General features: G+C 42.5%; 1 protein-coding gene across 1 annotated transcript; it reads left to right on the top strand.

Annotated features, from left to right (window-relative positions):
- The first annotated feature begins 1 nt into the window (after nucleotide 1).
- TTLL10 (tubulin tyrosine ligase like 10) lies at nucleotides 2-27,565 on the top strand. Its single transcript, XM_052791222.1, has 13 exons — nucleotides 2-322; nucleotides 7,592-7,696; nucleotides 11,779-11,793; nucleotides 12,348-12,513; nucleotides 13,400-13,518; nucleotides 14,627-14,747; nucleotides 15,394-15,479; nucleotides 15,706-15,877; nucleotides 17,864-18,035; nucleotides 19,769-19,909; nucleotides 21,030-21,146; nucleotides 26,097-26,190; nucleotides 27,180-27,565. Exons 2-13 carry the CDS (start codon nucleotides 7,603-7,605, stop codon nucleotides 27,563-27,565), a joined length of 1,683 nt encoding a protein of 560 aa, XP_052647182.1. The 5' UTR covers nucleotides 2-322; nucleotides 7,592-7,602.
- Nucleotides 27,566-27,755: the final 190 nt, after the last annotated feature.

The raw sequence follows: 27,755 nt of genomic DNA, 5'->3' as shown, positions 1-27,755 counted from the left end.
GTACAGGTGAGAAAACTAAAGTCTAGAAGAGTATATGAGTTTCCTTGTCTCTCACAGTGGCTTTCTTGCAGAACCAAGGGGAAATCATGCTTTCTGACCCCTACAGCCCTGCTGCACACTCAAGAAAATACACAAAAATACAAGAAAATAGTCCTTCCTAGCTCCCTCCACAAGGTGGGTTTCTCCCTCCCAGATGGTTGGTGCTGTAACGCCCTGTAAAAGCACGCTGTAAAAAACACTGCTACCATTGGAAAATAGCAATGCCAAGCTAGGAAAAAAAAAAAAAAGCAGCATTGGAATTGATCTCATCTCAGCTCCAGAGGTACTTTGGGAATTATTCTATTTGTGGGGGGGGGGGGGGGAAGGCAGCCTCCAAACATGATTAAAACATTGTTTTCTGAGAGACGTGCTGTTCTGACCCTCCAGTTAGCTATGAAAAAGGGCACTGGGAGCATACACACTACCAGCACATGAGTCACTCCTAAAAAATCTTTGAATGAAAGAGATTGTCTAGATAGTGCTGCTCTCCCACCGCCAGCACCTCCCTGCTGTCGCCTCATGGCTGAAGCTGGTGCCCAGCCCTGAGCACTGGTTTTGGCTCAGCGGCTTTTGGATGGAATACTGTTGCTCACCTGAATGCTGGGATGATCAGGACCAGAAGCTGCTAAGGAATCTCTCGTATGCCACTGAAACAGTAGTTTTCTGTCCTCAAATTGCATCTATAGAGAGAAGCATCAAAAAGCATTAATATTCCTGCAGTGAAGCTAAGATTATTTTCTTCAGCAAGAAAATATAAACATGTGTTTACGTAGCTTGCTTTCTTCCACAGTATGCTTTGTGAAATCAATCCATTAGGTGGTTACAAAAACTGAGAAAAATTCAGACCCTCTGAGACCTGCTGTCCTTCCTACCTGCAGCCTGTGTTGATGTGAGCTCTCTATTTCGTTGTTTTGCTGGCTGTTGAATAGCAAGGCTCAGTTGCAAGGTTCTGCGTAAGTAACAAAGTAGAACATTTATTTTTTTAAAGGAATTTTCTGTGGTTTAATATCTGAATTTTTACTAGTTTTTGTTTTATACAGCGCTCCTTGCTTTTGTAGCTTGGATTTCATGAGAACCTCGAAAAAGAATTATAACCTTATTATTGCTTCTTCTATGGTGGAAATCTATTTCTTACATAAATCTTGATATATTTTATAGTCAAGGGACTACTTTGTTGTATTTCATATGGATCCCATAAGACTTTCAGAAATATGGAATGCAAATGGGCCTTTCACATCAAAACGTTCCAACCTTATACACTTAAACAACAGACCAAATGCAGCAGCAAGCTGTCCCACTGTCTGATTCCCAAAACAGATGACTCAAATGTTGCTTGTATAGCTAATCAAGTCACAGAAACTCTTTGACAGAAGAACTACCTTGAATTAAACATGCACTGTCTCTAACTGTACCTGTGTTGGCAGTACACATTCTTTTCTATTGCATGTTATTTTTTGAGCCTGGTTTTCAAAGATAGTAAGGATTACACAGTCACTTCGTAATTTCTTACTCTACTGACTTTCAAACCTATTGGTCAAGTTCTACAAAACTCAGTTTTTTGAGGCCTCCTACATTCATGCAGGTTTCATGTAAACAGGCAGCAGGGTAGAAGAGGGAGAGGTGACGAATGCCCCTTCCTCCTCCCATCCAAAGGAAAACCTCCAGCGTTCTTTGAATTACATGCTTAGCACTAGAGATTCAAACGGGAAAATAGGTGTCCAAAGTGCATTTAAAATAGCCTGTGTTAGGATCTCAAAACGCAGCGCAAATACATAGTTCAGTCTTCTCTGGTAATTCCCTAAGGAATGTCTCGTTTTGCTGTACGCAGAGGAAAACTGAAGCAGCACATGTGAACGTCTCGGGTGAATGAAATACCTCCTTTAACTCTGTAACTGTCAGCCTCTCCCCTTCTCCAACAATTAGGCAACATTTCCTAGAGGGTGTAACATTTGCTGAGAGTATTTGCAGTGCCCCAGGTTGCAACACTGCCGTCCTCCCACTCCACACTGTTCTCCCTATGACCAGAGAGATTAGGTTGGGTGGGTTGGCCATGAGAGGTAATCCAGGAAGGTTGAAGGTAAGGCAAGGACAGGATCTTGACTGGCTCTGCGTGAGCACTGGAGCTAATCAGAGGCATTGTGCACGAACAGGAAAATACAGAGAATGTTCTTGAAGGTCACTGTGACCGGCAGGGAGGAGTGCCAGAGTATTCACGCTGGCTTGGCACGTCCACATTGGAGGATACAGGGCCAACCCGGAGAGAAATTGAATCTAAGCCAAATACCACCTTCCATCAACTTTTCTCATCCCTTTTGGTTGGGGGCGGGTGGGGGAGTTACCACATAAGAAACTGGTATTTCTATTTACTGCTGGTTTTTCATTCCTCCTCCCTCGTAGTTTTAATTGCAAGGAGCTCTCTGTGCTCCCTGGAAGGGGACCTCTCTCGTCACAGAGCAGATTTCAGCATCTCAGGTGCTGCTGGCAGATGTGCAGAAGTTTTCTGGGTAGGCCAATAATTGAACCGTTGTATCTGGAGTTGAAAGCATAAAAGCCTGGCAGTAAATGCAGACCTTTCCAAGCTTTATCTTCTGGAGTTAATCCTGGAGATGACCTACTCTTTGTGCATATCCAGCTGAGGTCACAAAAACCCCCCACATTATTTTTTGCTTCTGTATCTGAAGAACAGAAAAATCTATACGGAGAGAAGAATTTAAGGCTACATAAATAGGCCTTTCTATCTTTACATGTTTGGCTGAGGCTCCATAAGCCTATAAAAATCCCTTATTATAGCTGGCTTGGTAGCACACAGCAGCTGCCTAAAAAAAATGAGGTCCCATTCTTTTAGCCACTTTTCACTGCACTCAGATAATTAATGGTCTAATAAAAACAAAAATGTGAGGGAGGAGAAGCTCCTATAGAAATAGTGATTTGTCATAGTCATAAAATGGTTCATGTAGTCATAAAACCAGCAACAGATACACTTCATTCGGTTAGAACTTGGTTTTGGAGAGGCACCCAAAACCATAGAGTTGTTTCTTTTCCATACTCATCCCAGCATTCTCAGACTCCTGGAAACACACATAGGACCTTAAGAGGTTTGAGATGAAGAGAGGAATGCAGGACTCTCTCTTCTTTTCTTTCCTTTCTTTTCCTTTCCTTTACACCCAGTTAATCCCTGGGTTCTGGTAGGCTCAGCTCACCAGTAGCTGCAGCTTAGTGACACAGTAAAACTATTCAAGGGATTTAATAACCAATTATAGGGAGTCTTCCAAGACAAATCTCTGTATTTGGCAGTTAGCTTACACTATCATTAGCTTATTCCCGCTTTTAAAAATATGTTTGAATTTACATCTTTTATATAAATCAGTGGCATTTTGTATCAGTGTGAGCTGTGTTTTGACACTGCCTTTTTTAATGGCTATAGGTGAGTTTGCAGGTGTGCTTTTGATCACACCGGGCATGCAATTTTCACAGAAATATCACGATCATTCCTCCTCAGCATGCTTTGGCTCAACTCTTGGGTAGTCTCTGAGCTCACAGACTGGATTCTGTTTGGACAGAGCTGAACCAGGGAAGGCACTCACCCTGTCCCACCAGTAACAGATGGCGCTGAAGATCTGGTGTCCACAGTGCACACGTTATGGAAAAGGCGTACTCCCTCTCTCTACAGATCCACTTGTATTGCATGGATATATTTGCTGGTGCAGACCTTACCTTTGCAGAGAGCAGCTTTGGTTGGCTCTGGAGGGCTGCCGCAGCAGCTGCCTTTGGTCTCTGAGTTGCTCTTCAGGACTTTGCAGAAGGATTCGCCTCTGTTCCCTAAAGAAACAGAAGAACTTACAAGGATTTAGGATGCTAATTTTGCCCTGTTACCAGTTTTCACAATTTGATTTAGTCTTGGCAAATTTAACAGCGCACACTGCACTGAACCAACTCCAGTATGGACAAAGTATCTATTTTCATGCCTTTAATCTGTTGTCCTGTTGGTGATTGTGCACTGGAGAGAATGAAATCGGACTTTCTGGTTTGCTATTTGGAGCAGTGCAAGTGGCAAAGGTGTCTCAAGCAGAGGTGAAGCCTGAGCTTTAGAAGACTTGAGGAAAGCCACAGAAGAGTGAGCAAAAATGTGCCAGCCAGCAGACACTCAGAGAACTGAACTGGTTTGCTTATTTTTCTGTTACGCAATTCTACTCCGATACACACACGCCGATTTGCTCAGCAGCCCTCCTGTAACGCTGCCATCGGATAGCTTTATCTAAAAGCACACACATTTGTGGAAATCCCTTTGCATTTTTAACATCAGAACCCCTTGCGTGATTACCCGCAGTAGCCAGGCAGCTGTTGCCAGGGGATCAGCCTGTGTTCATAATGCTAAAGGCTTTCTGACCCTCCCAGGCAGGCACGATGGAATCTCGATATATATAAAGCAGAAGCAGTTTCTGGGTTTCTAAGCCTCCGCTTGCTGTTGCGAATCCACCGTTCTTCAGTCAATGAAATAAGGCTGGCTGTACTCTTCCAGAGCGCAAACCTGCTCCATCACAGGATGGTTTGTTTCTTTAGAAGCTGTTTATGGCCCGACTAGAAGTCAAGTGCAAGTTCTCCAAACTGAAGGCAGGGCAAGGAGCAGTTAAAGCTCAGCTAACGTGTTTAGAAACTGCCGAACAAAGGTTAGAATTTCCATTACTTTTTCTTAGCTTAAGATGTGGGTTTAGCCCTTGAAAGAAGGGGCTAAAAGGCAAGAAGTTGTGGTTGTACAGAATGCCTCCCTAATCTCCACGAAGATATGGTGCAGAGTGATTTATCAGTAAGATGCTGAAGCCATTTTGTGTCACCTAATGACAGCAGTGCCAACTTTTAAGCTAAACAGCTATTTGCATCTATATTATGATGTTTGGAGTGAATGTTCCAGGCCCTTATGCCAAACATGACTTGGCAAATCCTTAAAGCCTCCTCTCTGAGATCTCATCAGATCACCAAAACTGGGCAACCTGCTGTCATCCGATACACTTTGGTAAAAACACCGAACCGTTTTGTTGAGTTGTTGCAGAACAACTACCTCTTCAGACAAACAAGACGATGCCTGAAAGGTTGTTCTTTGATATAAAAGGCTTTACATAAATTCTGCGTACAGCAGCACCATCTCTTTATTATCACCAGCGATTACGGTTTGTATTAGTACCGGTTACTAAGAAGGTGCTACAGAGACATACATCATTAAACAGACAGACATAAGGAGGAAGCTTTTCACTTACTGCAGACTCTTCTTTCCACTGTTTTAAAATCCTTTTACTTTGCCAGAAGAGCGTGTGAAATAACTTCCATACAACTTGGTATCTGGATGCAAAGGCACACACAAGCTGTGAGGCCGCTGGGTGCATTTAATTCCTCACGAGCAGTTATTTGCTCAGTTTGAGTCCTTCAGCCTCACAGGGAAGTGACGTGTAAGTGCTCAACAACACGAGAAGAGAAACTTCTTAAAATGAAGCTACAGGAAGAGGCTAGGATAAGAAACAAGCAAATAGTAGAACACCAGCACAATGGAAAAACTGCTTTTGCCTGAGAGGAAGATTTCCGCTTTTGATGTTCGACACCACAGCAGGGACAACCGAAAGAGGAGCATAAAACTAAGTATCTCCTCAGCATGATGAGGATTTTTTCACATATGTGTTTCAATTACATGCTTGAGCCTTACGCCTTTCCTGACCTGTGCATTTTGAGTGCGGGAGAAAGCACTGCAAGATTCCTTCCTGCAACTGGACTAGCAAATGCAAAGCTACCTGAACATAAACCACCGCTTGTAATTCCTGTTCCCCACTCCACATGTTCCCTCTTCCTCTACAGCTCCACCCAGAGCAGCCTTTGCCCCATGCACTGTGCTGGAGTCATGACCCTCACCTAAGTCTAACAAATCCCCACTTTAAAAACTCTTGTCAGTTCTTTCCCTGTCAGGATGCCTCCCAGTCTGAGGGCGAGAGTGTTGTTAGAGGAACAGCTTCTTATTCCCTGTCACTCTTCAGGGGATCTTAGAGCTTCATCTCACGGGCTGGCAAAAGCCCTCTGCCAGACTCTTTTGGGTGGCAGCTGCTGTGTATTATGCCAACCCCCACTCCCTACCTTCTACCCAAGTCTGAAAGAACCCTTTTTCCTCTAATTCCCTCTGTGGCTTTGGCAGACTGAGGTTTAGAGAAAGGCAGGTGCCCTGAGGTTCCACAACACCTGCCTTTCTCTAAACCTCAGATTTTTTGGAGACAGCTTCTTTTTCTTTAAGATGTCATGTCATGGGAAACTGCAGGGGTCTTTGGCCTCCAACTGAAAATAAAACTCCATTTGAACAAATAGAGTTGAACAGTCAGTCTTTGACTGTACTACGAAATGAGAATTCCAGTCCCACCCAGATGTAATTATGCAATTATTACTCAAACTTGCAGACAGGGGAACTGGCACTGTAACGCTTTGCAACACGGCCACAGACACAATGAATCAGTGACATCGACATGTTCATCTACCTTCCTTGCCCACCCACTCCAACAAATCACTTTGGGGGAAGACAGTCTTTAATAGGAAATACGCTTTAAATATATCTAACTATAGACACAGTAGCTCAATATTATAATTTAGCTTATTGCATTATATCTTCCTACATAAGAATACTTACAGTAACTAGCACTTTTGCATTTATCCTTCTTACGGACTTTAAACTACATAGTATGTATGCTCCATTTATTTGGTGTTCTTAGACTATTTGTTACTTTTTCTTATAAGTAAACGCAGCAAATATGTATTTCTCTCTCTAATTCTAGCTAATGTTTCAGTTGCCTTATGCTTTCTTAAGGCAAGCATCCTTCCTACAAAATAGTTGCAGCCTTGACTCAGGACAAGTCCTTTTTTACAACTATTCCAAGCATGAAACTTGCTAAAAATATTCTGCCTACCCTATGTCCAACAACTATCCAGGATGATGGTTTCTGTCTCCAGATAAAATATCTCATTTGTTGTTTTCATATCCTTTGCAAAGTCAAAAAAAATTAGTCTCAGCTTTCAAGCTTCCCGAAAAGAAGCCTGTCTTTTATCCCAAGGCTGAACAACTGGAGCCTGAAGATGCCATAGACAAAGAATACCAGAAATATCTGAAAACAGCTCTTGGACACTGCTCTACCATGAGCAGCAGACTTAGAAAAGCACCCAGTTACTTACAGCAAATTTACAAGGCAACCCAAGACCTACATTGAGTGCTACCAACGGGAAGGAAGCAGCAAGAACACAAAGATTAGATACAAAAGCACTCGGATCCCCAGCACAGTCACCAACAAGCTTATCAGTAGAGACCACCCATGAGACACTGTAGATGGAGAATAGAGCCTATGTATTCCCAGCTAAACAACTAAGTCAAAATAAAGATTCCGAAGAAACGAAAGGACTGTAGAACATGGTGAAAAATGGCATCTACAATCAACAGAGCAAATGATGACAAAGAGAAAAATACATCTTACAGACTTTCCCAGATCAGTCATGACTCTGGCAAAGTGGCTGACGATGATCTTTCCTTTTGCAGGCTAGGCTGAGATGGCCTTTGTGCCAACCAAGAGGAAAAAGAACACCAAATCCATGATGCAAGGAAGTAACCAACAACAGGCTGGCTCCTTATCAGCTGACAGAGGTGAATCTTGTATCCTTGTTTTTAGCTGTTAATTGTGCCAAGTCCTACAACCAGGTTCTCAATTGATGCCAGTATCAAGGGAGTTATATCTTCTTATACTAGCTAAAGTGCTGGCCACTAACTTATGGCATAAATTACAGACATATGTAATTTACACCATTTTCATTTAAACCCTATGAAAATACAAGCCCATCCCTCTGCTTCTAAAATAATTCAAGACAGAAATAATTGATATTGGCTGATAGATATCTAGTGAAATGAAAATATTTTATACTGTCATTTAAAGTGTTTTGTTGAAAATGTGAAGAAAAATACAAGCTATCTGTTAGCAAGCAGTTCCTTTGAAAAGAAACCATTACTTTTTTATGGAGAGACAATTCAGCTGAAATGCCACAAATCTTTCAATGACAAAACCAACAGTATTATTTTTCTGACATATTTGTTGTCGAACTCAGCTCTGTGCATTGGCAGTAAAAAATATATTCATTTGTTTCACATGAAAACCTTTTTAATACAGAGGTAATCTTTAGGGCAATGCTTGTCTTCAGAAAGCTGGTTAGATCATTTAGCTTTCTTAAATGAAAATTTCAGCTAGATTTAAACTCTGGATTCTACAGAAATCCGTCAGCTACTATTCTGTTAAACCTTCCTTTCCATGGAAAAGGGAAAGAGGAAGTTCTGTCTTCTAAGCTCTGCTTTTTCTTTTTCTTTTGGTAACAAATGATACAAAGCAGACTGCATCTCCCTACCAGTGTGTTTATCCCCGGGTGCACTGAAAGCAGAGCTGAGATGAGACAGGAGCTGCTTATACAGACACCGCCAACACACAATTCTCAAAGAAATTAATGAGCTGAATTCAAAATTGTCTCAAGCAATGTAATTTACTGGCTGCACCCAGTGTGAAGACAATCTCTTTGTGGGCTCTCTGGAAGGGAATCATACCGTTTAATTTCATGCTGCTAGTTTACGTGACAAGTTAGAAGACTTCTGCCAAGGGCTCTGCCCCCTCCCCACCACTAATATCTTTTGGACAGAGAGAGGCTCTTTCACAGGACAACGTAGAACTGAGTTCAGATGCACACACTCAGCCTCTGAAATATCTGCTTCCCTCTGCTGATTAGGTGTGCAAGCCAAGCCACTCTGCCTGTTCTACCCTAAGAGCTCAAGTCCCAACAAGCATCTAATCCCACCTCTGATAAACAAGTGAAAAGGCCCTAGCCTGAAATTTATGCAATCAGGCAAGGGGAATAACCCCCTGCATCCCTGTTTCTCCTTACCTCTCTAATAATTAGCTGTCTAAGGATACAAAACACACAAACAAATGAAGACTAAGGGGACTCATGCTTAAATAATATATATCAAAAGATTCAATGAAATGAAGGTTCATCTTGAATACTGGGAGATTCTGTAATTAGACAGGAAAAGACGATAAAAGGCTCCCACCCCCTGGGTCTCTTTATAAAGATTAGAGAGGGAGAGACAAGTACGTGTTCAGACTAATGGAAGAATACCTTACCAGCACTTCAATCATTGCAGGGTATTTCATGTGTCCATGTCTCAGGATAAATGGGACTGTTTAAAATTGGTTAATTTCCTAGCGATCCAGGCAAGGAGGGAGATGATAAAAGAGCCCAAACCTCTCGCAGGAGGTATGAATGAGCAATTAAGTGTTAAAAATAGATAAATAAATATTTACATTCCCATATCAAAGAGTAACAAGAACAGCACTATAACACGCCATGCTAAGGCAGAGGAGAGAGATCAGCCTCCCTTGTGGAAGATACCAGTAGCTGGAGGGGTGGTACCGCTTTGCGGTACAACCTGTTCCTAAAATGCACTGGATCTAGGAAAACAGTTGAGCTGTACTACTTTTCTGCATGTCTTTTAATTTGCCTGACGCTTATGCATAATGCATTAACCCCGTCTTTGAGCTACTTTCAAACAGTTTGTTCAAAAAATTTGACCGAGTCGCTAAGGCCAGTCTCTTCTAGAGGAAGACAGAACACGTTAGTTATGTTTTCGCCCGGTCTGGTGCTGCAATGGCAAAACGAAATGGTGACCAAAGAGCCAAGCACCGCTCTCCGCTGGGGTGTCCTCCCCATGGCAGCGGTCCCAGCACCGGGCAGCGAGTGAGCGCAGCCTCAGCTCCGCAGAATCACGAACGGGCAGCTTGACATTCACCGTGGAAAAAGCTCGTTTCAGGTGGTTACAAGACATTGCCGAGGCAGCGTTTTCCATCATGGACCTTGTGCCCTGGCTTGTTTGAACTGGTTGTTTAGTATGTTCTTCTGGTTTGTTTTGGTTTTAATTTAAGGAGGAAATTCGAGGCAGGAGTCCAGGGATTAGCACTGATAATGCTGCAGTTTGTAACAACGCTAAGGCTTTTACTGTTAGAACCCTTTGGTGCCAAGTCCTACATGAAGCAGAAATTTAAAGCAAGTCCCGCCTCAAAAAGTTTGCAGTCTCCTTCCTTTATTCCAAAGTAAACTGAACCAGGTGTGGGAGCCTGCTGGGAAATCCAATAACTGTGGGCACAGACTTCACTGTGGGCTGCACCTGCGTTCATAGGTGGAGTGCAACGAAGGCATAAAACGAGTGCTTGTAAATTATGAGAGATAACAATGCCCAATGCCTTTGCGCCACTTAAGTCAAAGGAGTTTTGTCATTGAGATAGAAGTTTTTTAGTCACGCGATCACAGGATAACAAATAACAATAAAAGAACAGTCCAAAGAGTAGATAACTCCAGTCTTGCCATCTGCTTGCTTCCTGCTCCCTCCGTCCCTGCCACCACCTAATTCCAGTGGGAACAGAACCAGGACAGAGTGGACTTTTTCTTCTATTCACAGGCTTTACTGTTCCCCAAAGTTTTGTGCACACCCAAGTTAAAGAGAAACCAGAGGCATAGTTTCTCAGCCCCTGGAAGCCTTAAGCCTTTGTACGGTTTCTGTAGGTTTGGAGCCAGTGGTATGGGTATTAATATCCCAAATGCTAGTTACAGAAGTAGTCATGAGCTGTTGTGGAAGCAAGCACCAGACTCACAATTGCTATGAGTTACCAGCTGAGAAATAAGACCACGAACAGAACTTTCTTGCTAAGACTAAGATAATGGATAATAAATCCAGCAATGGTTTTGAGGATGATGACATCATTACATCAGACACCACTTCTGAAACCGTACGGTTTGCCCTTTCGAAGTCCTTTACCACCAACCATATTCAAAATAAAATTTCCCATTACTGGCCATTCTTTCATTCATATCCAAAAGTGATTCAAGTTCCAAACTGATCATGTCCTTCATCTCATTTATGCACTATAATGTCATTGATCTGTTTTGAGAACATTTAAACAATGTGAAGATTGATCAGATAGAAATTGCTCACATACCATATTTTTTTCCACCAGCACCACAGCATATGACAGTCTAGTATCAGTCTTGCATCAGGCAAGACCCTGAACAAGTTTTGCTACTTTAGTTAAACACGTTATAAAGCGCAGTGTTGGACCTCTGGGCCTATATCTCTGTCAGGGTGAGCTGCTTTGAAGCATCTTTATGCTTTAGAACATGATTGTAGACTGCACCAGAGAATTGACTGTGCTATATGTAGAACATCAAAGACCTGAAATACGGACAAAGCATGGGGGTGGTGGGGAAAAGTCATAGAGTCTCATTTTGCCTTGCAAAAGAAAAGTTTTTGCTATGTATTATACAGTGAAACCTCTTGACAGAGGAAGATCTGGAAGTGATGTTTTCAGTTTAGTTTTATCATTCCTAGAAGGCCAAGAAGTTAAAGTTCTTCACAACTTCTAACGCTAGATACGAGCTCTGACGTTCTCCTCCACAAATAGCCCAGCAGCACTTACTGGTTAGGCAGCTCCCATTAACTTTGTACTGAAAAAAAAATTATTATCCCCTACAAATTCACCAGCTTTTGAGCCCTGGGGTCTGAGAATAAGTAACAGAATGATTGCAAGCCTGATGTGATTAGTTACCAATTTGAAGCAGGGTGTTTCCTATTCCTCCCCCTTCAGTCATTGTCACCACAGTTTATGTGTGCCATTCCACTTTGTAGCTGCCTGTCAGGGGGACCTCAGAGCTGTCACATCCTGGGCTTGTCAAAATTCTTATAGGCTTTAACAGTTGAAATAATATCTATTTCAATGTACAGTGTATGGCTAACACTTTTTAGGAGGCTCTTCTTGCCCTTCTCCCTTTGTACCTCCACACCTCTCTAGACCTTGCAGTCTATCAGAATCTCCCATAGCCACCCCCAGCTTTCCATCTGAATAGCTGGAATGATTTGTGCTCAGCTTAGGGCAGAACTGAGACTCACCTAGACAAGATATCTGAGAAAGTCCTGTGAAGCAGGGGCCTGTCAAGTAAGAGAATGCCATTTAGCATTCACAGACTAGGGCTGGTTGGAATGTATTTTATTATATTTCCACTTAATCTACCATGGTACCTGCCACCACGTTACATTAGCAATAATTTCTGAATTGTTTTCAAACAATGCCCCTAGCGATGGCTATAAAACCAATTGAAGTGGTCCCTTACCTTACAGTATTTTCTTCCGTAACAGCTGTCTTTCTGGATGTGGATTTTATGAGGAAGATCCCAGATCATCTGAAGTTTCTCCATTTCCAATTTTGCAGCTACTTCTACCAACTCTGAAGTGGAGCTTGACAAAGCCAAGTCTAATGAGAATAGAACACAGGGTAAGGCATGCCCTCAAGAAAAACAGCCAGAAGAAAAGATACCAAAAGTACCAATGAGACAAGGACCATATTTTTATATCAGTGGATCTAATGGAGCTGGGCTGTAAGTAGGTCCTCTCAGCAGACTCATATGAACAGTAGTATAACCATATATGAAGTCATGCAATGTTATCCATTGGCCTCAAATAATTTTCCTTTGATTTGCTGGCTTTTTGGAGTGGTACACATGGGAAACCGTTTAAAGGTAAATTAAATACAAAGTATCCACTGGAAGGCCACCAGTGGTAAAGAAGCTGTCTACTATATCTTTGCAAAGTAACAAAATACTTGTATTTGCTTACTGAAAGTTTCTCTAGTTCTTCATCAGTAGAGCTAGGAACCACTGTTGTTGATCAACGTTCTGGTGTGCTAAATGTAAAACAAGCAAAAAATAAGAGATTTCTGCCCAAGAAAAATTGTCAGATCAGAAGTTCCATTCATTCCTTTCTGAATTCTTTCCAGCACATTGGCATTCTTCTCTAGAAGTTGTCACCAGCAAGCATCACAGAATCTCTGCAGCAAATAGCACTTTCCTTGCTATCTTTTCATAGTTTTGTCTACAAACAGCTTTTTCTAGTGCTACTTGTCATCTCTCCCTAAACTCCTCAGGGGAGAGGCTCCTTATTAAGACTGGACCCTGAACATTTTTATTCCATGGGTACCAGTTGCATCCTAATTGGAAAAGCCCTGCTGAAATGGTACAAGTTCTCATTAGAGCTGCTGAATCATAATGTTCTTAGCATCCTCAGTTACTCCCCCCACCCTCTCAAGTTCAGACCAGCAGGTCCACTAGGGCCATTCTAATTAATGCTTCCCATCTTATCCCCCACCCAGGGGCTTCTGGGCATGTCAGGTCAGGCTCCCAGAGAAAATTATTAGGAGTTCAAGGGATATGAGCTAACGATTTGTTAATAGAAGGGAGGCTACTTTTCTATGTTTTCCTTATGCAGTGTGAGCATCTATTGCCAGAGCAGAGGCTGGCAGCGTATCTATGACAACAGAAGAGAGGATTATGCACTGAAATGGTGTGAAATCAAGTGCCGAGAGACCTATTACCATTTCAAAGAAGGTAGAGATGCCTGTGGGCCGTGAGTGGGAGAGGGTGGTGGGAAAAACTTGAGAATGCCGGACTTGTGACTCCCAGGACAGAGGAGGTCACCTGGGGGTAGGAGAAACAGGTAACCTCAACTTCTTGGCAGACCTCAGAGGGGACATCAGAGCTGGTTTGCCGTGGTGATTAAAGAAAGGGCTTTAGACAAGAAAACAGCTTTGGGAGAAGAGATACCATTGAAATGAACTTAGTGAAATGAGCAGTACAGAGATTTAAACACCACGCTCCCCACAGTGGAGGTGAGGAGGAGAAAAGGAAGGGTGCACCTACAGAGAGAAGTAAAGTAAGCTCAAGATGGGTCACCTCACACATCCCAGGCCCAGCTATCTCTACCTAGGGAGAAAAGAGTCACTAAAAGCCAAACTACTCCACTGTCTTAGCAAGCAACTTTTTGAATTGCACTCTCATCAGTGCATCCTGACTTCACAGGGTCCAGCCAGCTTTCCCACCAGAAAAGCATAAAATCAAGGACTCCCACAGCAATGCCTTTGGCTGGCACCCTCAGAGAGGTACTTTGCATAACAAACAAAAAACTCCCTAAGCACAGCCCCTGAGGCAATTCCTTTACTTCTGGGAGCTGGTCAAGACCTGTGCCCTGGCAAGCCTGAGCATCACGGCACAGAGCTGCGGCCTTTCCTGTGGCCAAGGGATTGTGTTATCACTTCCCTACCGGTCCACGTACAGCAGCTGCCTTTCCCCTCCTGCCAGCTCTGATGCAATGTGGTGGCTATTTGTCAGGCTGCACCATTACAGCGGTTGGTCTAACATACGGCGGTGCAGATAGGCTACGTTTCAATGCAATTCTGCAGCTGGAATGGTACGATGGCAGTGGCACCTCCGGAGTGAGCAAGGGATGCACGATTTCATGAAGTCCCATCGGGTCGGTTTGTTCCACTGCGACGCTGGACAGAAATACATTTACAGCAAGTGTTTTCACTGCTCTGTGAGTTGTCACTACTGCCTTAAAGCAAATTGGTGAAAGTCAGCAGTGACAAAGTCAGCTTCATCCTCCAGATTCTGCTGCATGGGACAATGAGGGTAAGCGCTTTTTTGTTTTCTCATACAGGTGAACAGCTTCTCTACCAGATTCCCAACAATGGGGTCCTTACCAGTAAGATAGGGCTTTTATGCTGCCTGAGAGAGCAAGAGCGGATGATCAAAAAGATCAGTAGGAGCTCTAATTCCAAGTAAGAACTCTCACCTCTTTGAACCTTGACCAGAAACATGCCAACAGAAAGTGAGAACACATAAACAAAGAACCAGTTTCTTCCGGATGCATAACAGTACAGGATACAAAGTATATGGGGTTTTATTTCTTTCTTATCTTCTAGAAAAATCACTTTTTTCCCAGAAGTATATACATCAGAGAGAGAATTTCTTCTTTCTCTGTGTCTGGAGTTGTAGGAGTGCCAGGTCCCCCAAAGACAACAGTCATAGTAATTCCCCTGTTTTGGGTACATCATCCTACTGGAAAGACCACAACTTCCTGTGCCACAGACACTGTAAATGTAAGAGAAGCTTATTGCCATTTCTGCTCCTTTATTTTTCACCTACCAAAAAACCAAATGACAATCCTGTACCATGGTTACCTGCAGCCATCCCAACTAGTTTTCAAAAAACTGAGCATATGAAGAATGCCTTAAGGCTAACATATATTCTTGAAAGCTTATGGAATGAGGTAGCTCAGGAAAAACATATACAAACACACAACTGTTCACAAGCAGGAAAAAAAAGCCATTTCTTAAGTTTCTACTTGCAACCATCCTTTCTGAAAGTAACAGAGGAATTAATGTGTTGGATAGGGTTTTCAACTTCTATTTGATTCTCCTGTAGATTACTGAAGATGGAAGAATTCTTCCCAGAATCTTTTCGCCTGGACTTAATAGATGAGAGAAATGCTTTTTTTGAGCTTTACAAAGGTGAATTATCTTAATCATCATGGCAATCAATTTAAATAGCTGTGTGATCCTCTGAAATGTTCATAAAAGTATACATAGTAATAATAACTGATATCTATATGTATGTGTATGTATATACACACATATATACACACATGTTCAAGGGAGCAGTTTTCAGAGCCCACTAATGGGCACATTGGTGTTTCATACCACACACATTACTGTAATAGACTCATTCTCTCTGCAGAAGAACAGATTTGGATCTGCAAACCAAGTTGCTCTAACCAAGGTCGAGGAATTTTCCTGCTTAAAAATCCAGCTGCTGTCAACACCCTTCGAGCCAAGCTCCACAGCACTGAGGAATACCTACTCAATAAGAGGGTGCCATACAAGGCTCCCCAGGCAAGAATAGTGCAAAGGTAGAGACTGAAGCCTGGGAATTCATGTGTGAGTAGTGTGCTTGATTAAGCACACTGCCCTCAGAGAGCTGAATTGTTCCACAGGTATTTAATGTGGTTACACCACATCTCATCAACCTATGAGATTCCATTTTGTGGGAGAGAGGATATTTCTCTGGTTAGTCTGTCTTGCATCCGCACTTCAGTCATTTCAAGGTAGATCTTTGTCATCAGAGAGATTTGAGTTTACCTTTGTCTGGTAATTTAAGAATGACTTCAAAAGGCCCAATGCTACAGTTCTGTACATGATTTCTATACATAAAGCCTTGTGCAAAGCAATTTAAATTAGCTATTATCCCAGCTTCTTATACAAAGCTAGCATTTTACAAATCATACAGCTGCAATATCTGCTCCATGCAATCCAATAAAGCCTTCCAAGTATCTTCTTAACTCTGCCTCAATGCTGCAGATGTCTAGACCTCAATCAATAGGCAGTGGCTAGCAGTCACTAAAATTTTGGGTTGGGGTGGTTTTATTTTTTATTTCTTGCATGAATAAATGAACCATGCAAGTTCTTCTTTGTAGAACATATACCCTCTCAGCCATTGCTAGAACATTTTGCAGAGGAGCAGAACAGCAGAAAAAGGAAGAGAAAAATACAGCAGCAGAAGTCATGAGAACAGTTTCAGCTACTGAATGTTACTTGCTTACTGTTACACAACTCACTTAACTTCCCTTTGCCTCAGTGTCCCTCCCTCAATTGAGGAATGCATTATAATTAAATCAATTCAGTGCTTTGAGATGAATGAATAAAACTTTCAAAGAGAAATGCAAAAAAGATGTTTTCATTATTTATCCTAGGAGCTGCAGTTCCCAGATGCCTTTGATCCTGCCTTTGGTGTACACAGCTAGGCATACAGGGCACTCTAAACTTCACGGTGCCCATACATGCATGACTTTGCCTGGCATTGTCATGACATGCCAGCAATGACAACGTGATACACTTGTGACAACGCTGTAGCATTGGCATAGCAAAAGCACATTTTGCCACGTAGTGATCACTGCATGTCCTGGCAAAGTGGCGATACCAATTCCTCACACTGACCCTGTGCCACTTCCCTGACATTCTGCTATCACGGCTTGGCATCTTTGTCTTGCAAGAGAACACAGCACACAGCAACCTTTCCAAGAGCTTCCTTAGCCAAAGCAAGCAATAGTCTCTGCTTACGTTCATCCAAACATGTCTTTTCATAACAAAGGATTAGTTGGCCTCATTGAAAAGGGTAAGAGAGATTTGTAAAATGATAAACTAGAATGATGGTCTTACAGGCTCTCTGAAGTAGGCTGGACTGTGTTTATGCAGCAGCCAGTATATGGAGCAAAACAACGACTGCCTGACAAAATCAGACCAAGAGCCTTAGTTAGACCAATATGTGGTCTTTGACATGGACAAGCAGCAGTGCCGGGGCAGAAGTGGTTGGGCCCTATCTTAGACCTCATCTTGATTTCTGTTAGTGAGGAATAGCTTATACTCTGAAGAATGAGGCTCCATATTCCTTTGGAAACTGTCGTTAGCATTGATTGTTTTAACAGCATAGCCTTGTTATTTATGTAGACATCCAGCAATCTTTGATGATAAAGGGAAACAGTTCCCAGATTACATCACTCTGGAATAAAAGCAGTGGTTCTGTATGAAGGGCTCTTTGTGTTCAGACATAAACTTCGCATATTCTCCAGTAAATATTAGTAAATCTTTAATTATCTCCTGCTCCCGAGACTCCCACAGCTTCTATTCCTCTTGAAAAAAGCTGTTTCTAGCATTTCCAGCCTCTCCTCCAGGCATCCTCTGCTGCCACTCCCCTTAAAACCAGTGGTGGAAAAGGGACAAAGACGTTCATTAGTTCTGTGGTGAGAAATGAACTGGCTGGGGGGGGATTGTGTGAGCTTTGAATTGCCATGTATTATGGCTGCCTGTTCACGACGTGTGTTGAAATACTGCTCTCACAGGTATCTTCACCAGCCTCTGCTCCTGGAAGGGAAGAAGTTTGATGTCCGGTCTTATCTCCTCATTGCCTGCACAGCACCATACGTGTTATTTTTTGCCCAAGGTTACATCAGGTTGACCTGTGTCAACTATGATGCCGCTTCTGATGATCTGACTGTGCATCTGACCAATCAGGTAAACTAAGGTCACTTAGTTCAGAAGAAGGGGAGGGTGTGGTTGACAGAGATAGGAAACAAAAAAGACTTTTGAAAGGCTAAAAATAAACGCCTCATGCATGCAAAATCCCTGCAGCCAGGAAACGGACATGGGCTTACGGTCAGGCATGGCAACAAGGCTGAACAGAAGCAGTACCAGATCAGGTTCTGTTCTCTGCCATGGACCAGTTCTCTGCTTAACCTGACAATTTCTCTCCCTGGACCTCTTTTTCCTGCCACTGTTCTCTCATGTATCTGTAAACCATAAGCTTCTTAGGGCAAGAAGCCTTTGATTGCAGCTACCTAGCACAAAGGAGCCTTAATCTTGGCTAAGGATTTTGCTGATCCTGTTGTGCTTAAATACAATAATCACAATGATGTAAGATGCAGAAGTGTTCTTCAAGAGCCATGATTCTTAAATCTCCATCTTTGCCTGTCTTGCTTCTCAAATGAGAGCTCTAACAGAATGAGACTGTTCTGGTTTGTACCCCCATACATCTCCTCATACAAAATAGAAGCCTTCCTTGCTCAGATCTACTTGAGTTTTCACTTCAAATGAGGCCCTTCAGTAGTTAGAACTGGCCCTGATGAAAAAGAATTAGAAGAATCAGAAGGAAGACAACAGTTTGCTTTTAAAGCCCTTCTCCCAGAGTCATGCTGTGTTCTGAGAACTAGCAAAATACACATTAGAGAGGTATCAGACAAGCCCACTTCAGCTGAAGTTTTACAGTTCCTGTAGAAGTGCAGTTCAGGACAGCAGATTATAGCTGCTTCCTGCAATATATGGTATTATCAGCATGCCACTTGTTTTCCTGGAATAGTTTGTTTGCTCAGCTAGAGAGCTATCCACAGGGAAATTCAGGTGCTGGGGTAGGATCCCATGGCACGAGTGATACTAAACAAAGGACAGGTGTTTATAAGCAGAACATAAATTATCTGGGTTCCTGCTGGGAGGAGGGAAACGAAATTTACAGGAGCAGCTGGTAATAGGGCAGACTTCTCCAAATTACAGTTGATTCTGCTCTCATTCCCTTCCTATCCTTTCATTCCACCCGGAATCAGCCATTTTCCTACTGTATTTCTAAAAGACAAGAGGCAGCAGAGACAGCATCACTAACCAGAAGCTTTGCAACCTCACAGTAACCGTCCCGCAGATGGAGTTGCAGCCAAGGCCAGCTGTTTCACAGATAAAGGGGACTCGCCTTTGATCGAACAATGTAAATACCCCAGTACTGATAAACTCCACCTGCCACAGGGATTAATGAGACAGCGGAATAGAGAAGCCCTCACCTTGGTTTCCTCTGTGGATACATCCATCCATCTCTCCCAGATGTACTCTCCTCTAGGACAGCACTAGGCAGACAGACACTGAAACCGGATTTAGTCCGAAGCATATCATGACTATGACTCGAAAACAAACACTGCTTTGACAGAGACCTTGGGTAATTGTCTCTACAGCAGCCATGTGGGTCAGGCATATTTCTGCCTGTGGCAGTGCTGTACAATGGGAGTCAGGACATCTGCTCGGGTTTAGCTCTGCTAGTGAGGGGCTCTATTCCCTCCATCTCTATAACTTGATCCTGGGGTCCTTCCCAACTCCAGATGCCTGGAACAACTCAGGGTAGCTGACTGTCTGCCATGTAAACTGGTTCCCAGTTACTCTTCACTGCCAGAAATCTAATCCTCCCTTTGCTCTGTTTCCCCACCTCTCAGTACATGCAGAAGAAGAACTCCCTGTACAGCCAGTTGAAAGATGAGACAGTTTGGCGGATGGAGCACTTCAACAGCTACGTTAATGAGAAGTTCAGAAAAACCAATGGCCTCCCCAAAGACTGGGTTTTCACTGTGTTTACTGTAAGTGCAAGCAAGTGTACGGTGTGCTAGTCTGCCTAATTAGGGTGACAGGAATAGGGAGGAAACCCGTCAGTTCACTGGAGCTCCCAAGGAAACACATATGCTGAGTGAGAAGGTATTGATGGTCCCACGGTAACTGTTTATCTGCAGACGCTAAACACAGAAGTGAAGACACAAAGAGTGTAATTTTAATAAAATGGGCAAACAGCTGGGAAAGAGAATGTGAATGTAAATGCTAGCTATAAAAATGCAATTATAGTCTTCACATTCCTGGCCCAATGCTGTGGCCCTGCATTAAAAAATAAAGTACACATTAGAGAGCTCTCCAGCCTGACAGGTCTTAGCCTGAAAAGGGACTACACTTTCAGTGGTCTCTTTCCTGTCTGACTTGGTCTCATCGTTCACTTTCCATCTGATTTTGCCACATGAAAATCACATCAGGGCCTTAGATCTTGTGTTACCATGGAGGAGAGATAAGACGACTCAACTGGCTTGATTTCTTACCATCTTCCTGTCTCACAGAAGAAACAAAGAAATTATCTGAGTCCCTGAGACTTCCATTTCATCTGCCTGAGTCTAATGACGCATCAGTTCTCCACAGGACTTGAAAATGAAAAAGGCAGAGGACACAGCTTTCTCAGGTTAATTTTGGAAACGCTGTAGTTTAAAGCCAAATACAAAGAAAATTTAAAAGCTAAAAACTTTGTCAAAATATGTTTTTGTTTAGCAAAACAGCTCAAAAGCAAATTTAGTTGAATTTGCCAAATTTCCCAGGGGATCGGGAACTTTCCAGCCAACTTTATGGTATCTCTGTTCATGACGAAGTTCCCCACTGTGCATTTCAACTCCAAACTGAGTGAAACTTAGCACCACCTACTGCAAGCACTGTACCACAGCGGTCTGGAGAACCATGTTCAAGAGGGGGTTTCAATCAAGGCAAAGTGGACAGACACATGGTCTGCAAAATGCAACACTCTTCCAAGTCTAGAGAGGAGCTCTGCTGGAGGCAGGGGAAGGAAAAACATCCCTAAACCAAGAGGACACCTATGACTTGCAGTGACTCCTATGCCCTTGGCATTCACAATGATCAGTTACCACCATTCCCTGTCTTCTCTTTCAGAAAAGGATGCAGCAGATCATGTTGCAGTGCTTCCTGGCAGCCAAGCACAAACTGGATCGCAAACTGGGCTACTTTGATCTCATCGGCTGTGACTTTTTAATTGATGAAAACTTTAAGGTACGAATACATATCATCAAATACTAAGTACGACATTGGCCAGATGTCCAATGCCAGCAGTATAGCATGGTTGACACAGGCTCTGGTGCTAGGAATTAAATAGAGCAGTCAGTCAGCTATGAAGTGCAGGATTCATTTTTTTTCTCCAGTTCCATTGTCCAGCATCAAGACATGGCACAGATACTGCCTGCACACTTACTGCACAGAGAAACCCTGGCATTAACAGCTTAGGATGGGAAGAAAAATACTTACTGCAGATGAAACTGTTCTGCGCAGAATTTTCACAGGGAAGTGGAGGTCATAGTGAAAAGCGTGGGAATTTTAATGCCCACTCGGTTTTTTCTTTCTCCAGAAACCAAACATGCCAGATGATCAGCCAGCATAAATCACTCTGTAATGCCTCTAACATCACATGAAGTATACTGATTTACACTAGCTAAGTGTCCATCAAAAGCGACAAAGAACTCGTCCTCACCATACTGAAGAATCAGTCATTACCAATTCAGATTTCAGCATCAGCATCTCCAGGTTCACTGTAGATTCTCCATTTAGCAATAGGCCAGCCCACTGAGTCTATAAAATCTACTAGAATTACAATGCAAACTTGTAAAGAGTGAATGAAACACAGACGAGAAAAGCCAGAAGAAAGGGAAAGGGAAATGTTAAATACAGTGATCGAGGTGCTTTCAGTGCAGCACAGTCCTTCAAAAGCACCTGGCCTAAACATAACAGAAAGCCATCTGGCAGATTCTGCTGTTGCTAAAGCAGAAAGGAACTCAAACATATTCCAGCAAAGGACAGCAGGAACAGCAAACCCTATGAAAGAATAGAATTAATGTATGCAGCAGTGGGTAAGGCACCTGAACAATAGACTCCTTTGTACAGGAAGTCAATGGCAAGGGAGAATAAATGGCAAAGACATAGAAACTGGTGCTTCTCAAATTTCAGTGCGAATTGTCTTTTGCAACGTTGGCATGCAAAGCCCTGGCTGTGTAAACTTTAAGTAGAATAGAAGATCCAGTATCACTCTATTGTGGCAATTCCTACTTGGCTAGTTAAAAACTGCAGCGTTTAAAGACGATTACATCCCCATGTATTTTACATCTGGAGAGATAAACAAAATCTGTTTCTTGACAAGTATTATCTACAAGAATGATGAGGATTTCTGGACACGTAGTGGTGACAGAGTCAGTTGGAACCTGGAACCTACCTTTGAGAGAGAGTAATGTGGAAATTTAGGCATTTGTTTAGCATAGGTTTGTCCATGTTTTCTTGGCTCTGCTGGGGAGCAACAAACCTACTTTTTTATTGGTGCAGTGCCGCATCAAGAGACACCTGTACACTCCCTGCAGAGGCAGTGTACAGCAGCTGGACGCAGCACTGACAGCTTCAAACCACAGTTAGCACTGGTCAGTGCAGCAAACTCCCAGTTTTCTGTGGGCTGACATTACAATTCCTGGTCTGACATCCTGTCCTCTCCACCTGTAACACACAATAGCCTTATTCTCCTTGCCATCCTATTTCACGACATGTGTAGAATCTGCTTTATGCCGATTTAACATGGTCTTATATGTTCAGTCCTATAGCTCATCATGCCTTTCTCTCCTCTTTATTTGTCTGAGATATAAATGACCCTAGCATCATTCCTAAAAATTCTTGAAGGCCCTGCAGCATCCTGATTCAGTCTTTGGAAGGTGTCTTTCCTGCCTCAGAGTTCTTAGAAGCATAGACTATGAAAGCAGGCCCTGCTGAGAAACCACAGCTTTCTGTAGAGCTTTGCATCTTCATATGTAAGCTGAGAAAAGAATGAAGTACTTTAAGAGGAGAGGGAGCAAAAGTGACGGATGTGGTTTTGCTGTTGTTGGCTTTTTTCCTACTGTTTTCTAGAGCTTCCTTGTGCTGCATTGTAAATGCCTAAGTCACTACAGAGCTTAGGACAGTGTCACTTAAATGCTCAAGGAACCTGCTTTCAGAAAGCATTGCATCAGCCATGTGAAAGGGCTTCTCTCCAGAGGTATGCTGGGAAGACAGATGTGTAAATTTTTTATCAGCCATAAAGGGATTCAGCTACCTATCAGTAGAGAACAGGCTGAACATAGATAAGCCGTTTGCCAGTTTGTGATAGATGTACATAAATGAAGATAACACTCAAATCCCTAAGTTAAAGCAGGGACGGTTCCTTTGATTTGAATGACATAGCTTTTCATTCACCCTGGGAGTATGAGGTGCCACAAGGATACCGTAGACTTGGTTATGCCCACCCCAGGTCACGATGATTAAAAAAATCTGATAAAAGCTCGTTAAGACTGTGGAAAACAGAACCCCACTGCCTTAGCCTGTGGTCTCCACTAACACTAAGCAGGTCCCTTTCTGGGTCGGCTACATCTAAGTAGCCCTTCCAGTGCTTGGTTTGTGACTGTGCATGTGGCTTCAGCTATGTCCACACAGGATACAGAATGAGTTATTTTATTCCTATTTCTGACTGGTATTTCAGTGCTGCTTAAAGCTCCAGCCAGAGGTCAGGCTTCCTGGAGACCTCGTGCTACACAAATGCAGGACAAGACAGCCCTGCTGTGGATGGCTTTGGGCTTTGAAGCACATTACAGCTATCCTCTCTAAGAACAAGTTTGACACAGAGAGATGTACACATTCCCATTCAGTCTTGGCTATCAAGTCACTTGGAGCCTCTGGGAGTGTGGACCGATGCCCTCTCCGTCCCCAAGACCCTAGCAGGATGTTTATTTAGCTTCTACCTGGTGAGCTCCAGCAGAGACACACACAATTAGCTTAACTAAATGTTTTTTCATCAGAAACAGAACAAAATTCTGGCTCAATCATGCATTTCCTGCACACCAAGTAGTCTTAGCTCTGCCATGTCAGCAAGCAAAGGACCCTTGAGACAGGTCTTATGCTGTCTGTTAGCCACCATGTCAACATGCAACAGAGCCTAGTCTCATCATCCAATGCTCCTTTGAAAGACTGAACTGCTGCTGTAAGGATGGTTCTACAGCAATGAGACTACCATAGTAATCAAACTAGGTGAAAATAAAAAGTATTCAGCAGATGCTAACACTGCATCTAGCACTATACAAAGAACAAGAAATGAGACCTCTGATCCTGGTGTAATGCAGGATCTGGCTGCAGTAGGCATGTTGTTCAAGAACCTATGGACAAATCCCACTATTTAAAGTTTTCAAGCCTACCTGTGATGTCTTGACAGAGCAAGTTTAAGATGTGACAGAATGTGGAGTTGTCCTGGCAGGCTGCAGGGAACAGTAACCTCTTCATCCCTGAGAAACATCCTGAGCAGCATTTCTGACCAAAGCCACAGGGAACCCATTGTTCTCAGCACTTGAAAAGCCTAGAGAAAAAGGACAGTCCACGGTTAGAAAGTCAAGGACAGACATTCTGGGTTTTGGTTTCCTTTCTTTATATGTTTGCTAGGAAATTTTGAGCAAGGCAGCTGCAGGCCATATGCAGGGATAAGCACAGGAATTTCATTCTGCATGAAATTCCCATGAAAATTATGGATATTCACATAGATATGGTGAATCTTGGCCTTATTCTCTCTGCTCCTCCTGAAATACAACAAAGGGCATCTATTAACTTGCCCTGGTTGTTGAGAGGTTAAGAGCATTTAAAAACTGAGACATTCAGATAGTACAATAATGGAGAATATAGAAGATGAACAGCATGATAGGTATCACAGAGAACCTTCTTCCTCCTGTTTGTCAGTTTTCTTTGTTTTGAAGAAGAAGAAACCAAAACCTAATCAAGACAATTATAAAGGTTCATTAAGTTTGTCTGTCAGCACAAAATCTTATGAACTTTTAAGAGGAAGAACACTTACAGAGAATGAGTTTGCCAGGAAAAACGAATGTAACTTCGGCGCCCTCTGTTGGCATCTGCAAAGCAGGTTTTTTTGAACAGCTGTTCCAGGTCTCCTCTAGAGGAAAAAAAAAAAAAAAAAAAGACATTTCAGTGCCCTCACTTACCAGTCTCTTAATTTGTTTAATAAAGTATTTCAAATAAGTGAAAATTATTGTTTTATTTTATTCTTAGCAAAATAAAGTGCCAAAGTGAAAGGTACTTGCAAGCAAACTCATTGCCACTTCAGAAAAAAAAATAATTATTTTTAAAAATAAATTTAAAGGGAGTAAAATTCCCCTGGGGCTGTTACATGATTAAATATCCTTCGTTACAAAATGGTGAATAGTTCCTACATGCATTATATACACAATGCAGCACCATAGGGTGGAGGCAGGAAGCGAATAGATGAGTTTCTCTCATTACAGGGAGAAGAAATAGAAAATAGAATTACTTGCAAGTCAATTGTTTCGTTTCACACAGATTTGTAACTGGACCATCATGTTCTGTGGCTTGTAGCTTCACACCTCGGCATTTCGAAGGGAAATGGAGATGAGACACTAGTATAAATATGTAAAATTAGTATCTTACATGGCTTCTACCTGAAACTAAAGCTTACCCAGGAAATCAAGGCCAAGGGTTCATTGAAAACCCAGTACAATGTTTGCTTAGTTTTGATCCCATGTCTACCTCAAATCAAAATGATTCCTAGATTCCTTATAACTTTATTTCATGGTATCCAAAAAAACTCAACTAGAAACTGTTATGGAAACCGGTATGTTAGGAAACACAGTGCCTTTACACACCTATAGAGCAAGAGTTAATCTAAAGAGCATCAGCTGGGGACACAAAATGACGTGTAGTGTTGTTCTCAAGTAAGTAAATGTATGCAAAAAGGGATTTTGTTTAATTCATCCAGTCCTTATGAAAATTCTGTCCTGCCTGCATTCTGTGTTATGGGATTTTGTTGGGATTTATTAGTACTCCTACCTCTCAAGGTGTTCACTCAGTCAGTAAAAGGGCATTGCTCTGACTCTTAAGGAGATCCAGCCTAGTTTCCTGATTGGCATTCATCTTTCCTAGGTCTGGCTTCTGGAGATGAATGCAAACCCAGCATTGCATACTAACTGCAAAGTCTTGAGAGACATCATCCCAGCTGTAGTCTATGAGAGTCTCGGTAAGTGAACAAGTCATAGGGTGGCCAGCAGCAGATAATCCTATCACCCCATTGCTTGTGAGAGGAAAGACTCCTGTTTATATCAGATGTAGGTCCGAAACAATCTTTGAATAAAGATCTCTCATTGCTGAGTTTATAAGCAATTTAGAAGACACTGAAAATTCTAATCCATGCAGACCTGCAAAAGCTATGGTCTTTTTAGCCACGCACCCATTAGAAAGAAATAAGTGGTTAAATTTGTTTTAGTTACAATTATTTTTAAGGATGTTTTCTCATATATTTATGTACAAAAGGCTAAATCTTAACACCTGTCCCTACAAACTGCACCTGCACATTTTTCTCATGCCTGTTGTTCCGAATGTGCAGGAATTTAAGTTGGTTTGTACAATGTGCCTTACACAGCTGTGGCAGTGCTTAAATGCCAGAGTACCCCATTGTACTTCACAAATATAGCTGGCAACTGTTATGTGAACTATACAAAGACTGAAAAAAATCCTTATAGTCTGATATACATTAACTAGAACTGCTCCTACCTGGAGGACCCGATTCTCTGTGATATCACGGTATCTGCAAGGAGAAGTAGTAAAGGGAGAATCTATGTCTGCATGAAGGGTATGAGCAATAGCCTACTTATGCTTACTGTCATAGATGGTTACCCTCCTGTGCATATGTATGTTTATTTTGGGGTGTATTCATATCCTGTATTGCACTGTAAGCAGTTTTATGGTATTTTTCCTACCAATTGCCTAAAATGTTTCCCGTGGAGCTGAAGCTGGCTGAAGTGAATGCAAGAAAAGTAGGGGGTGGGTTTTTTTTTTTTAAATTGTCTTAACAGTAATAGGCCACAGATCACAGGTTGGAAATCACTCCCCCTCCCCACCCCTCATCCTTCCCATGCACACAGCTGCTTTGTGCATACACATGACAGCTTGGGTCTATTTTAGCATCAGAGAGTTTAGACCATCTCACAACTGCATCTTCTTTTCCAGATTTGGTTCTTGAGGTTTTCAACAAGCGCCTCAAAGGCCAGGGTGTTTTGCCTCTAGAGACACTCTGCCATTTTGTGCTTCTCTATCATGAGGATGCTGCAGACCTTGGCCAGAAACAACCCTCGAAGCTCAGAACTGGCCTGTGTACGGGCCGGTATCTGCGGCCACACACAGGCGGTACCAGCCACTTCGGTCACAGCCCTGCCAAGGTGCTGGAGAACTCTTCTAAGAAGCCCGGTTGCTCTAGAAAAAAGGTTGCCTTGTTGCCCAGAAAGAATTGTCAACAAACTCCTAACTATACCACACCTGCAGCTCTCCGACCATCATGGAAAAACCCTCTGAACCATCACAGAGCAAGAGGGTTTCCACAAGTTCAGAAGACATAAAAAGAAAATAAAAGCTAAACTTGTATGTGCTGTGCATGTCCAGCTCATTGTCACCTTATATAAACAAGCAGGTATCAACCTCAACTGGAAAACCAATAACTATTTTTATAAGTACTTTGCTCTTCTGCGGAAAGTAATACTTTAACCAGCCAGCCAGAAATGATAGGAAAGTTAAAGAAAATGAGACAAC

Source organism: Harpia harpyja, chromosome 7, assembly GCF_026419915.1.
Source record: "Harpia harpyja isolate bHarHar1 chromosome 7, bHarHar1 primary haplotype, whole genome shotgun sequence".
NCBI lineage: Eukaryota > Metazoa > Chordata > Aves > Accipitriformes > Accipitridae > Harpia > Harpia harpyja.
Note: the sequence above shows the minus strand (reverse complement) of the source record. Positions and strands in the feature narration are given on the sequence as shown.

Coding starts and splice junctions, on each gene's coding strand:
- TTLL10 (XM_052791222.1), top strand. CDS start 7,603: ATGGCCTTTGTGCCAACCAAGAGGAAAAAGAACACCAAATCCATGATG. Junction 14,748..15,393: donor AGTAGGAGCTCTAATTCCAA/GTAAGAACTCTC, acceptor ATTCTCCTGTAG/ATTACTGAAGATGGAAGAAT. Junction 26,191..27,179: donor TGTAGTCTATGAGAGTCTCG/GTAAGTGAACAA, acceptor CTTCTTTTCCAG/ATTTGGTTCTTGAGGTTTTC.